Source organism: Gracilinanus agilis, chromosome 1 (assembly GCF_016433145.1).
Source record: "Gracilinanus agilis isolate LMUSP501 chromosome 1, AgileGrace, whole genome shotgun sequence".
NCBI lineage: Eukaryota > Metazoa > Chordata > Mammalia > Didelphimorphia > Didelphidae > Gracilinanus > Gracilinanus agilis.
In genome coordinates, this window is record NC_058130.1 from 94,393,694 (window position 1) to 94,408,497 (window position 14,804).

The window sequence follows — 14,804 nt, forward strand, 5'->3', positions numbered from 1 at the left end:
TCAGTATCTATTTCATTTGGATCAACATTCATATTCAATTTGGTTGTTTCAGGAGGAGTGCTAATCTCTTGTGGTGGGTTTACTAACTCAATCTTATTTATATCCCACCTTTCTTCTGTATTTGCATTGACTTTTAAATATTGGAAAGGTAAAGAATCTTCAGCTTCCCTGTACGTGGTTTGCTGACCAGACCCAAAGCTAGATACAGTGTATGGGTGTATTTGAGTATCTCGCACTGCTGTCCTCATGTGGCACTGAGGTATATAGGATATGTACTGGTGACTATACATCCCATCTGCTGTTAACATTATGATTGACATAGTTGAAGGAGTTAAAAGAGTCTGGCATGCTTGGGAAAACATGATGCTGTTTGTTTTGTTCACAGGTAGCAGAGATTCTGTAGGGTTGAACTCTGTAGCTATCCATTTTATGTTTCCCATCTCCCAGTTTCTCTCTTTTGTTTTTATATAATGTTTATCAGCTTCTACCATGACTTGTTGGTTTAAACATTCAGATTGCAATCCAATTACAGGTTGTAATGGACTTGAATAAGCTTGGAGACTTGGGAATACTGGAATAATGCCTTTGCTTCCAATTATCCCTACAGATGTTACTGGTTGAAATTCTTTGACATTAGGATTCAGTTTTGAACTTATTACTATGTCACTGAAATTCCTTTTCATTTTAACATCCCCATCTACTAAGTATCCTAGAGGTCTGCTTGTCTGAATGTTTAGAGATATCACTTCTTTCTCCTCCCCATCGGACCATTTTGTATTTTGCTCTTTAGAATCCCCATAATACCACATGATCTTTGTTTCATCTGCTTCTGTTTTAGCTTTTGTTATTGTTTCTTGTTCTACATAAGTGGTTCCCAAACTTTTTTGGCCTACCACCCCCTTTCCAGAAAAAAATATTACTTAGCCCCCTGGAAATTAATTTTTTTTAATTTTAATAGCAATTAATAGTAAAGATAAATGCACCTGTGTCCATCACCGCCCTCCTGGATCGCTGCAGCACCCAGCAGGAGGCGGTAGCACCCACTTTGGGAATCACTGTTCTACACTGTCATGTGTTACACCATAGTTTTGTTTTTCTATAAAGTTATTCTTGGTTTTTGCTGAGAACTGTTGCAAGCCAGTGTTGCTAACTTCTATTACTTTGCATTATTTGTTTCTTGCATCACTGTCTACTAACAAGTTTACTGTATTTGTTTTAGAATCTTTTGCAATATCTTCCTCCTTTTTCATATCCTTTTCCTTCTTCATATCCTTTTCCTTCCTCCTTCATATCCTTTTCCACTGTCCCAAAAATCCTATTTTTGATTCCTTCTATGTCATTTTGCATCTATCTTTCCTCCTCCATCTGCTTTTTCTCCCCAATAGTCTATTTCTGTGCATTTGTCCTCCACCTCAGTTTCCCCATTTTCATTTCCTCTTCATGTCAAAGCTGTTTCATGGCTTCATAATTGGGAATTTCTAGCTGACCTTTGGATAATGAAAATTTCAGTATATATGCCTGCATAGTCTTTAAATCAGGGGCTTACAAAGATGCCTTGCAATTGTGATCACAACATTGACTATGATTTTGTGTGAAGTGATAGTTTGTGTTGTTGTTACTATTACACCAGGATCTCTTCCTATTATTTTTCATATCTAACTGGGTTTTTAAATTACAAAATCTGACTATGTGCCCAATTTTGCCAAATAAGAAGCACTTCTTTGTAGTGTTTGTCTATTCTGTTGGTATTCCCTTCTAGGCTTATATGCCTACAGTGTGGCTAAATTCTTTTTCATCTTTTTCCTTTTGTTTTATTGTGGTGTTGGCCTCCTTAAGCTGTTGCTTGAGTTCCCTAATTACTTCATCTTTCTCCCTAATCTCCTCTTTGTGACCTGAATAAACATAAGTAGATGTTTTTCTCAATTCTTCCAGACTAAAGTTTTCCCAATCTGGATAATGCATCCTAAAGTATGTTTTGATTGGCAAGCTGCTTCCTTTCACAAACTGTTTCCATATGTGCTGGAGATTGTTCTCTTCCAAATCCTGAAAGTCCAGGATGTTTTCAGCAACTTCAAACAATCCTGTATAGAAAGACTGAAGGATATTCTCCTGGCTCCTGCCTCAGTTTCTCGAATCTACCCCATTTGTATGGTCTTTTGGAGAAAATTTTCATAGCCTCTATGAGATCCTCCCTTGCCCTTCTCAAATAAGAGAGATTCTGGTGATTAGAAAGTTCAAGGTCTGTTCCCTCTTCCCACTATGAGGCAAGATCAGGATTGGTTCTAGTCTCCTGAATAAACTGGTGCTTCTCCCTGGGGTTAAAAAACTCATTGAGGAGAGTTTCCACACATGGAAGGTGGGGGTCAAACAATTTTATCACATGTTTGAATTCTCTTATGGCAGCAAATGGGTCTAAATACCATTTAGGCATTCTCCTCCTGAATGTTTCGAGGTCTGCAGAAGTGAAAGCCTTGTGAATTTTCACATTAACAATGCCAGAATCTTCTTGCAATATTGTGTGGTCTCTTAAAGTTAAAATTGGTACAGTGCCTTCAGCTCCTTCTGGTTTTTGTTCTTATACTGTGTCATTTGCATTGTTAGTGGATTGATCATTTGCTTGTGGTATGTTTGTTCTATTGTTATCTTTCTCCTCTCTTAGTTGCCTGACCATTTCTTTAAGTTCTGCTATTTCTTCCCTCATTGCAAGCATCATTATATTTCCATCTACTTTCTGTTGATCATGCTTTTAAGGGCATAATACAGTTGCATTAAAGATAAAACTATTGTAATTGTCCCAGGCACAAAAGAAATTAACCTCCCCATTTTTAACTACAACCAGGTGTAGTTATCATATAATGTTAGGAAGAAATATAGATAATCAGGGATAAGGATGGAAAAAAAAAAGATATATCATGAATCCAAAGTGACACATCAGGGCAAAATATACCATAGTTACAAAGATCTTTCTCCCCATTTTGTTTTTCACAGGAAAAAAAGCCTCGAGAGCGTTTTTAAGTGTACTGCTTTAAGAGCCAGCCCTTCCCTTCAGAATGAGTAGTGTTCTGAATGGTCAATGGTGTTAGACAGACTCTGGTGACCCAACTAACTGCACTTAAGATAGCTGCTTCCCAACTCCCACACAGGCTTCTTCTATTGACAGCACTGTTACAGGCCCAGCCACCTCTCAAAATGAATTCCTTGTGTTTCTTCTTTGGATTCAGCAGGTTAGAGACCTAGCTGGCTTAGCCAAACTGCAAGGATCGCTCATTTGAGAGGTCCAAGATGTGGGGATTCTTTGATGATCAACAAAGTTGCTCTTTGTAGCAAAGGCTTTTTACACTCCTTACATTCATAAGGTTTTTCCCCAGTATGGATCCTCTGATGGCAATTAAGAACTGAGCCGTTTGAAAAATTTTACATACTCTTTACACTGATAGGATTTTTCCCCAGTGTGGATTGTTAGATGATCAAGAAGATTTCTCTTATGCGTGAAGGCTTTGTCACAATCATCACATTCATAGGGTTTCTCTCCTGTGTGGATTCGTTGATGTACCACAAGTTTTGATCTGCAACTAAAGACTTTATCATACTCATTACATTTACAAGCTTTCTCCCTATGGTGGACCTTCTGGTGCCCAGTGAAACTTTTCCTCAAAAAGAAAGTCTTCCCACAATTATTACATTCATATAGTTTTTCCCCAGTGTGGATCCTCTGATAATCAACAAGATTGCTCTTATTAGTGAAGGCTTTGTCACACTCACTACATTCATAGGGTTTCTCCCCAGTGTGCATTCTCTGATGTACCAGCATGTAGGACCAATAACTGAAGGGTGCCCCCACAATCATTACATTTATAAGGTTGCTTTTACTAGGAATTTTCTTATGGTTGACAAGATGAATACTCTGATTGAACTATGTTCCACAGGTTTCATATTCATAGTCTCTATGATCTCTAGAAATTCTTTGATTTATATCAAGATTTAAACTAAAATTGAGGCCATTCTCAAACTCCTCACATTTTTGACACCTTTCTTCTTTGGGGGTCTGTTTATCTTTAACTAGGAGATGTATGAAATCTCTCTCTTCTTCCCTCACTTACTTCCATTGTTCATTTCTTTGTTGCCTTTTTAATCTTCTCTCCTACTCACAGATTTTCCAAATTCAGGTACCAGCAGAATATTTCTTTGAAGTTCTTTAGTTGTTATTTCCTGGAATTATCCTTTAGAAATTTCCTGCTTTGAAATTATCTCATCCTTCACTATTGCAGTCCTGAATTCTGATAAGTAAAATTAAAAATATAAATGTCACTTTGTCTAATTTTAATTAGGGAATTCAATCAAAATCTAGGGAATAGTTTTAATAATTTTGGTGAGGAGAGATAAATTATCTACTGCAGTGGCAAAAATGCCATTTTAAGGCTTTTTAAATTTCTAGAATATGAAATCAAGAGAAAATGGAAAGATAAAGGACAGTGGGAAGACATATGTTCAAAGAAAAAAGAAAGACCAGATTAATTGGAGAGGAGATAAGTAATTAAATATATATATGTACATATACATATATTATAAATGAGCACTGAGTTAATTGAAGTGAAGAGTAGAAATGAAGGATGTATAGTAAGGTGAACAAAATGGAGAATTAAGGATTGTGGGAAAGGACTGAAATATTTTCAAGGGAAAAAGAAGTCCTTGCTTGAAAGGAATGAATAGGGATGACCTAGAAATTAGGAAACATTTTTAGGAGAAAGGTGAAAATTTTTATTTTGTAGATATCCTGCTACTTCCTAACAATAATGTTGTTTTTTTAAAAATTCAGTTCTTGCTCCCAATTTTCTACAAATTCATTTCAAAGAGGAACAAGAAAAAGAGAAGGTAAATTTCATTTCTTCTATATTACGAGGGCCAAATATATTTGCACAAAGCTGCCTAAATCTCAGAGGTTGAAAAACTAAAAGGATTAACTTCCTTCATTTTGTTTATTTCTGTGAAATAATTCAAAATTTCTAGGTCTTTCTTTATGATACTTCAAGGAACAGCAGACAGCTAAGTCCTCAATAATGTATTAGTTTGTCAATTATTAAATATAGGTGTTACATATGGCAATGGAGTTACCAGGCAGGTTCTTTCTTACCTGTGCACATACTTCTTAGGTTCTTTCTGCTCAAAGCTCCCAGCAAATCCAGCTCCCATGGCCCTTCCCTTCTTTCTAGATGGGAGATCACAGCAGGTTTAGGAAATGGAACTTCTGCTGTTGGGGAAGAAAATGGGACCAAATGAAGAATGGAAACACATAAAACTTCCTATAAGATTTACTGAGGCCAGCCAGATAGGAAGAAAGGAAGACCAAAGGAAGATACAGAAGAAAAGGTATATGAGTTCCTACATGAATGGCTCAAGATAATGCCCGCTGGAAGGCTGAGGCACAGACTAGGATGCTTTGGCCTTAGAATTATAATTCTCTTTTTGTTCTTTCTCAAGAGGAATGGGAAACTCTAACGGTAGTAATAAAACATCGCCTTTCCTATGAGAATCTTTTTCTTTCAAAAAGTACTGATATCCCAAAAACAAAATTGAGACTCACAAAAAGCAAATTTAAAAATACATATATTTTTATAAAATTGAAATATGTACATGTATTTCTATAATATCTGCATTTAAAAAGAAGAAATAATTATTACTATATAACTGAAATACATATATGTATTTTGTGTACTTCAATTCTACAAAATGAACACCTACTGGTGAAGACACAAGGAAAAATGGAAAAAGAAACAATGAAAAATGAGACTAACATAGCAACATAAGTAGGAGAAAAGGTGGTCTGGGTCAAGAATATTCATATCTTATCCTGGTATTCACTTGGACAGAAGATAACAGAATAATTTATCAGCTGCTATAAGTACCTGTAGCCCATTGCTTTAAAAGTAATTTTGTTATAAATTTAATAACCATCAACAAAACAATAAAATAATGAATGAAAATATAAATAATATCAAACTACTTATAGCATGATAAAAATTCAAAATAAATTCATTAAATAAAAGTATAACAGCTCATTTGAGTCTTCTTTCATTCTCTTCTCCTGTCTGTGCATACTGATACATTTCTAGAGACTAAAAACAATTCTTCATGGAAATTCTTGTGATGCTTTTGTCATTAAACTTCAGCACATGCTTTTAAAATTAAGGTTTATTTTTTCCAAGGAATTCTAAAGGATTCAATCATGTATGAAGAGTTTTCAAATTTTACTGGCATTGGTTATTCATTAGCTATTTTGAAAAGTCCTTCTGACATGCACCTAATTAAATCCACAACTTTAAACATGGTAAGAACCTCACAACATCTAGTTAAACCTATACCAAAACAAGAATCAGCTCTATTACACCTTTGACAAATGGCCATCTACCCTTTGGCTCAAGATCTCTAGTTAATAAGGAAACCAAAATCTCTTGAGGCATCCCATCCCATCCCATCTTTATTTTATATTTTATTATTTTTTAAAACTCTTACCTTCTGTTTTAGACTCAATACTAAGTATCAGCTCCAAGGCAGAAGAGTGTTAAGGGCTAGAAGTGACTTGCCTAGGGCCACACATCTGAGGCCAAATCTGAACCCATCCCAATGCCAGGTCTGGCTTTCTAACCATTGAGCCACCTACCTGTCCCCCATTCCATTTCTGGAGAGAATTATAATTGGGAAATTTTCCCATATAACTAGCTAAAATCTGCTTTTTTTTTACTTTTTCCTCACGACATAATTCTGCCCTCTGTAGTGTGATAATTAGATCAAGTCTACACTGCCCATCTTTAGATTTAATCACAAAAGGTGAGAGCATCTCCAATTCTGGAGATGTGTAGTAGAGTGAATAACAAATCAGAATCAACTGACCGCCCCCTAGGCATTCTATGAGAAGTGTCTATTATGATTGGACATGCAGGCTAGGGGAAGGCACAGGAAGTAATGCATAAATGACCCCTTTAAAAAGAGGGAGTTGAGTGAGAGGTCTTTGGTTGAAGAGGGCATCTGGTGACGGACCTCTTCTGGTTTGTGGAGTGATGGAACACTGAGACCCTGGTGAGACTGCTTTAAATATCTTCTTTTAATTCCACATGGTGAGTTTAAAGACTGACTGAATCTTCCTGAACTTTTCTTAAGAAATTTCTTTTAGTAGACTCTGTGAATGAAGTTTTGCTCCATTCACGTCTGGGTCTCTGGCCCTCTAACTCTCAACTGAGGGTTAAGATCTACCTGGATTAATTAGAGGATCGTATTAAATTACCTATTGGGTTAGATTCTTATTTCCTTATTTCTTCTCTCTCTTCTTAATTATAAATAAACTTCCATAAAAGTCAATTTTGACTTGAGATTATTCTTAATTGAGGATTGATAATAGTTCAATCCTCTGGTGACCATCTTTTAACATATTGAACCTATAAAACCTCTTTTCCCCCCTTACAGTAGCCAAATAGAACAAATCTATCTCTTCCACATGACATATTTCAATCATACCTTAATATTATTACTCCCAAGGCAACACACAGCTGTTTCTACAGGTACTAAAGAGCCTAAAGCAAAGAAGACTCAGTGTATAGTTCCTAAGTCATAGGGAGAGAGGCCTTACCCAGAGAAACTAGGTTCCTATAATTCTCCAATGTCACGTCCCTGTATAGAGCCCTGTGAAATGGGGCCAGATCTGCCCATTCTTTCTGGGTGAAATACACAGCCACATCCTCAAATGTCACCAGCTCCTGAAACAACATTTTCTGCTATCCCACAGACAATTTTGTCAGTCCCTGTATGAGGTAAGAAAACATCATGTGGGCCAGGTTGTTTATATGGGGAAATCAAGAGAGCACCCTACATGAAGGATGCTATCTAGTGAGAGGATCACATATTGGGAAGAGCTGTTATTAGCCTGAAAAATCTCAAGATAAAGAAATATTCTCCAAACACACTTGGGAGCAAGGGACAGGATCTTAGGAAGGTTAGAGGGAGCCACAACTCACCAGGACTCTCGAAATCAGAGGCATGGCCACCATCACCTGGTCTTCCTAGATCTTCTCTTTTGGAAAGGCAGGAATCTAGGAAGTAGGAAAAGCTGAAGAATGAGAAACATGAGTAAATCCTGCCCTAAAACTCCCAACTGATGATTAATGTCTTCCCTATATAGAGTAGATTCAAGGACCTAGGAAACTCTCCTCCCTACTACCAAACTGACTTCTAAAATGATGCTGCTTCATAAAATAGATTTAGAGTTGGAAAAGACCATAGATTCTTGTACAGCTTCCTTATTTAACAACTGAGGAAACTGAGGCCCAAATTGGTTAAATGACTTTCTTATAGTCACATATGTATTATGAAACAGAGTTAAGATCTTAAATCAGGCTCACTTACTCCAAATGTAGCCCTCTTCCCATGGTGCCATTTTGCCCTCTTGTGTCAGCATCATCTCCCAAATATCCCCTATGTTTGTGGCAGTGCTCCCCCAAACCCAAAGCAGAGGCAGTGGGAGACTGCAGGATGGAACACAGAGAAGATAGGAAATGGAGCAGAGTTCCAGTGACAGTGAAGGCTTCCAATGAGGGGATAGAAGAAGAGGCCGTAATGAGGAACTTCTGGGACAAAATGGAGGACATCTTGAGTGACAGGAGCACCAGTTAGAGACTTTGGAATGTGGGGAAGTAAACCAAGGGAGGGGACAAAGGGGACTGATTTAAAACAAACCACTGGTTTAAAAGGAAATAGTGTAAGAAGAAGGGGTAGAACTAGGAGAGGATACCAAAATGTTGGGGAATACACAACTGACAATTATAACTCTGAATGTGAATGGGAACTCACCTATAAAACGGAAGTGAATAGCAGAATGGATTAGAAACCAAAATCCTTCCATATGTTGTCTACAAGAAACACATATGAGGCAGGTGGACATACACAGGTTTAAAGTCAATGGCTAGGGGCAGCTGGGTAGCTCAGTGGATTGAGAGCCAGGCCTAGAGACGGGAGGTCCTAGGTTCAAATCTGGCCTCAGACACTTCCCAGCTGTGTGACCCTGGGCAAGTCACTTGACCCCCATTGCCTACCCTTACCAATCTTCCACCAAGGAACTAATACACAGAAGTTAAGGGTTTAAAAAAAATATAAAAAAATAAAAAAAATAAAGTCAATGGCTAGAGCAAAATCTTTTGGGCTTCAACTGAGAAAAAGAAGGCAGGAGTACTGATCGTGATTTCTGACAAAGCCAAAGTAAAACTAGATCTGATTAAAAGAGATAGGGAAGGTAATTACATCCTGATAAAAGGCAGTATAGACAATGAGGAAATAACAGTACTGGACATGTATGCACCAAATGGTATAGCATCCAAATTTGTAAAGGAAAAACTGGCAGAGCTCAAGGAGGAAATAGATAGTAAAACTATACTAGTGGGAGATCTAAATCTTCCTCTATCAGATCTAGATAAATCAAACCAAAAAATAAATAAGAAAGAGATAACAAAGGTGAATGAAATCCTAGAAAAATTAGAGTTAATAGATATGTGGAGAAAAATAAATGGGGACAAAAAGGAATACACCTTCTTTTCAGCTACACATGATACATTCACAAAGATTGACCATGTAGTAGGGCATAGAAACATGGCAAACAAATGCAAAAGAGAAGAAATAATAAATGTAACCTTTTCAGATCATAATGCAATAAAAATAATAATCGGTAGGGGGATATGAACAGGCAAATAAAAAACTAATTGGAAATTAAATAATATGACTCTCCAAAACCAGTTAGTTAAAGAACAAATCATAGAAACAATCAATAATTTCATTGAAGAGAATGATGATGATGAGACATCCTACCAAATTCTGTGGGATACAGCTAAGGCAGTACTCAGGGGGAAATTTATATCCTTGAGTGCATATATTAACAAATTAGAGAGGGCAAAGATCAATGAACTGGGATGCAAATCAAAAAACTACTAAGTGAACAAATTAAAAATCCCCAGTTAAAGACTAAATTAGAGATTATAAAAAATTAAAGGAGAAATCAATAAAATTGAAAGTAAAAGAACTATTGAATTAATAAACAAGACTAGAAGCTAATACTTTGAAAAAACAAATAAAATTGACAAAGTACTGATCAATCTAATTAAAAAAGGGAAAGAAGAAAACCAAATCATCAGTATCAAAGATGAAGAGGAAGACTTCACCTCTAATGAAGAGGAGGAAATTAAGGCAATTGTTAAAAACTATTTTGCCCAATTATACGGCAATAAATATAGCAATCTAGGTGATATGGATGAATATTTACAAAAATATAAATTGCCTAGATTAGCAGCAGAAGAAATAGAATACTTAAATAATCCCATCTCAGAGAAAGAAATTGTACAAGCCATCAAAGAACTCCCTAAGAAAAAATCCCCAGGACCAGATGGATTCACAAGTGAATTCTATCAAACCTTCAAAGAACAACTAATTCCAATACTATACAAACTATTTGACATAATAAGTAAAGAAAGAGTTCTACCAAACTCCTTTTATGACACAAATATGGTACTGATCCCAAAGCCAGGTAGATCAAAAACAGAGAAAGAAAACTATAGACCAATCTCCTTAATGAACATAGATGCAAAAATCTTAAATGGACTACTAGCAAAAAGACTCCAACAAGTGATCACAAGGGTTATTCATTATGATCAGGTGGATTTATACCAGGAATGCAAGGATGGTTCAACATCAGGAAAACCATCCACATAATTGACCATATCAACAAGCAAACCAACAAAAATCACATGATTATCTCAATAGATGCTGAAAAAGCCTTTGACAAAACACAACACCCATTCCTACTGAAAACACTAGAAAGTATAGGAATAGAAGGGCCTTTCCTAAAAATAATAAAACAGTATTTATCTAAAACCATCAACAAACATCATCTGCAATGGGGATAAATTAGAAGCATTCCCAATGAGATCAGGAGTGAAACAAGGATGCCCATTGTCACCTCTATTATTTAACATTGTACTAGAAACACTAGCAGTAGCAACTAGAGAAGAAAAAGAAACTGAAGATATCAAAATAGGCAATGAAGAGATCAAGCTATCACTCTTTGCAGATGATGTCATGGTCTACTTAAAGAATCCTAGAGAATCAACTAAAAAGCTAGTGGAAATAATCAACATATTTAGCAAAGTTGCAGGATACAAAATAAATGCACATAAATCATCAGCATTCCTATATATTTCCAACACATCACAGCAGCAAGAGCTAGAAAGAGAAATTCCATTTAAAATCACCCTAGCCAATATAAAATACTTAGGAATCTATCTGCCAAGACAAACACAGGAATTATATGAACACAATTACGAAAAACCCTTTCCACACAATTAAAACGAGATCTAAACAATTGGAAAAACATTGAGTGCTCATGGGTAGGATGAACTAACATAGTAAAAATGACCATCCTACTCAAATTAATTTACTTAGTGCTATACCTATCAAACTACCAAAAAATTTTACTAAATTAGAAAAAACTATAACAAAGTTCATTTGTTAAAACAAAAGATCAAGACTATCAAGGGAAATAATGAAAAAAATATGAAGGAAGGGGACCTAGCAGTACCAGATCTTAAACTGTACTATAAAGCAGTAGTCATCAAAACAACATGGTAGGGGCAGCTGGGTATCTCAGTGGATTGAGAGTCAGGCCTAGAGATGGGGAGGTCCTAGGTTCAAATCCAGCCTCAGACACTTCCCAGCTGTGTGACCCTGGGCAAGTCACTTGACCCCCATTGCCCACCCTTACGACTCTTCCACTAAGGAGCCAATACACAGAAGTTAAGGGGTTAAAAAAAAAAAGCCCAATATGGTACTGGCGAAGAGACAGAAGGGAGGATCAGTGGAATAGACTAGGGGTAAGCGACCTCAGCAAGACAATCTACGATAAACCCAAAGAACCTAGCTTTTGGAACAAAACCCCACTATTTGACAAAAACTGCTGGGAAAATTGGAAAACAATATGGGAGAGATTGGGTCTAGATCAACATCTCACACTCTATACCAAGATAAACTCAGAATGGGTGAATGACTTGAATATAAAGAAGAAAACTTTAAGTAAATTAGGTGAGCACAGAATAGCATACCTGTCAGATCTCTGGGAAAGGAAAGATTTTAAAACCAAGCAAGAGCTAGAAAAAATTACAAAATGTAAAATAAATAATTTTGACTACATTAAACTAAAAAGATTTTGTACAGACAAAACCAATGCTACCAAAATTAGAAGGGAAGCAACAAATTGGGAAAAAATCTTTATAACAAAAGACTCAGACAAAGGTCTAATTACTCAAATATACAAGGAGCTAAATCAATTGTACAAAAAAAATCAAGTCATCCCCCAATCAATAAATGGGCAAGGGACGTGAATAGGCAATTCTCAGATAAAGAAATCAAAACTATTAATAAGCACATGAGAAAGTGTTCTAAATCTCTAATAATTAGAGAAATGAAAATCAAAACAACTCTAAAGTATCACCTTACACCTAGCAGATTGGCTAAAATGACAGCAGAGGAGAGTAATGAATGTTGGAGGGGATGTGGTGAAATTGGGACATTAATGCATTGCTGGTGGAGTTGTGAATTGATCCAGCCATTCTGGATGGCAATTTGGAACTATGCCCAAAGGGTTTTAAAAGACTATCTGCCTTTTGATCCAGCCATAGCACTGCTTGGTTTATACCCCAAAGAGATAATAAGGAAAAAGACTTGTACAAAAATATTTATAGTCACGCTCTTTGTGGTGGCAAAAAATTGGAAAATAAGAGAATGTCCTTTGATTGGGGAATGGCTGAACAAATTGTGGTATCTGTTGGTGATGGAATATTATTGTGCTCAAAGGAATAAAGAACTGGAGGAATTCCATGTGAACTAGAATGACCTCCAGGAATTGATGCAGTGAAAGGAGCAGAACCAGGAGAACATTATACACAGAAACTGATACACTGTGGTACAATCGAACGTAATGGACTTCTCTACTAGCAGCAATGCAAGAATCCAGAGCAAGGCTGAGGAATTTATGAGAAAGAAAACTAGCCACATTTAGAGGAAGAACTGTGGGAGGAGAAACACAGAGGAAAAACAACTGCTTGAACACATGGGCTGATGGGGATGTTATTGGGGATGAAGACACGATAAATCTAGTCCAACTATCAATAATATGGAATTAGGTCTTAATCAATGATACATGTAAAACCCAGTGGTATTGTGCGTCGGCTAAGAGGGGTTCGGGGAGTTGGGGGAGAGGGAAAGAACATAAAACATGTAACTATGAGAAAATATTCAAAATAAAAATATAATTCAAAATAAATAAATAAATTACTGATGAAATTTAAAAAATAAAATTTTAAAAAAAAAGACTTTGGAATGTGCCCAGGTGACATGAGCCAGGGCCAAAAGACAGTTGGAACCACACTGGGTCTCAGATTTGAGAAACTTGGGAGGAGGGTGGTTGAAGGGAGGATAGGCCATAGACCTGCAATCTAACATCCATACCTGAGTGCCTTATTCTACCTGCTTACTAACAGAGCTGAGAGAGAACACCATAGTCAATAAGAACAACCCCATCAGCCTTCCCTATCCTTTGGTTTGTACCATGGCAGGGTCAAGCCAGGGACTGAGAGAGGGAGAAGAAACTCCAGCCTATTATCAACTCATCATCCATTTGATTTAGATCACCTTTATTCAATTAGATTAGTTTAGCATTCCCCAAACCTCAGTCCTCATTTCCTTGTTCCTAACCCTTTAAATATGCAAATAAATCCTGTTGCAGTTCAATCCAAAGAAGACCGGTATTCCTTTCGTGATCAGTAAATAACCACAGCTGTGGAGAAAGGGATTTATCTAACTGCAGTCAGAAAGTTCGCATTATCTGTTTAGCACATTGACACCAGCCCAAACCAACCTTTTACCATCGAATCCAACCCCAAGTCAGGGGTTAAAGGAGTTGTTATACACATATACAACTCCCATTAGATTCTTGGCTTGGGCACTGTTATAGATGCAGAGGCTTGGTTAAGCTGAACTTCATTAAGTCCTGAGGTTACTAGCACATTGGGTAACCACTGTGTAAATAGAATTAGCCAGATCCCATTAATAGTCAAAAATCTACTCAACCCAGGCGTGCTAATGATGTCACTCCCACCTCCCTTAGTGGGGAGGGGAGACGAGTTACGCACACGTGACAATAAGTAACAAATTAAGAATAAGGGACTGCCCTTTGGGCAGTCCAAATCAATGTAGAAACTGCCATTTGTACATTTGAATTAGAGGTGGACCACAGGAAGTGATGAAAGACACGATCTCTTTAAGTAAGTGAGTGAACTTCCTGTGGGGGCAGTTGCCGTCTGGAACTGGAGGAAGAAGCATCTCCTGAGACCACAGACAGCTTATACTCTGTATTGTCACGTGGGTAAGTTAGGCTGGCTTCCTTGGCCTAGCTGGGCCAATTCTAAACTCTGCCTATCCGGCTGTTGGGCCTTGCGGCTTACAGCTTCATTTATTTAGACTTCTAACCTCCCTCTTCTCTTTATCCCTACTTACCTTCCTGATTGTAAATAAACTCTTCAACCTGATGCTGACTTGGGTCTGATTTAATTACGGAATCAACCTGAATTGTTGATTCCTGGTGGCCACATAGTTTTAAGATATAACTATAATAACTAAATTTTAATTCTTACACCACCTGGGCAAACACATTACTCACTAGCCCAGATCCATCTGTCACCTGAGGATTCAGAACCAGCTTGGCAGACTCAGCCAACAGA

General features: G+C 37.0%; 1 protein-coding gene across 1 annotated transcript in view; it reads right to left on the bottom strand.

Moving 5' to 3' along the window:
• The window catches only part of LOC123247886 (zinc finger protein with KRAB and SCAN domains 7-like), a 139,001-nt gene that overhangs the window by 97,177 nt on the left and 27,020 nt on the right, over window positions 1–14,804 (bottom strand). The window contains exon 5 of the mRNA XM_044676953.1: window positions 3,419–3,810. Coding sequence (XP_044532888.1) covers window positions 3,419–3,810 — 392 coding nt within the window. The remainder of the gene's footprint in view (window positions 1–3,418; window positions 3,811–14,804) is intronic.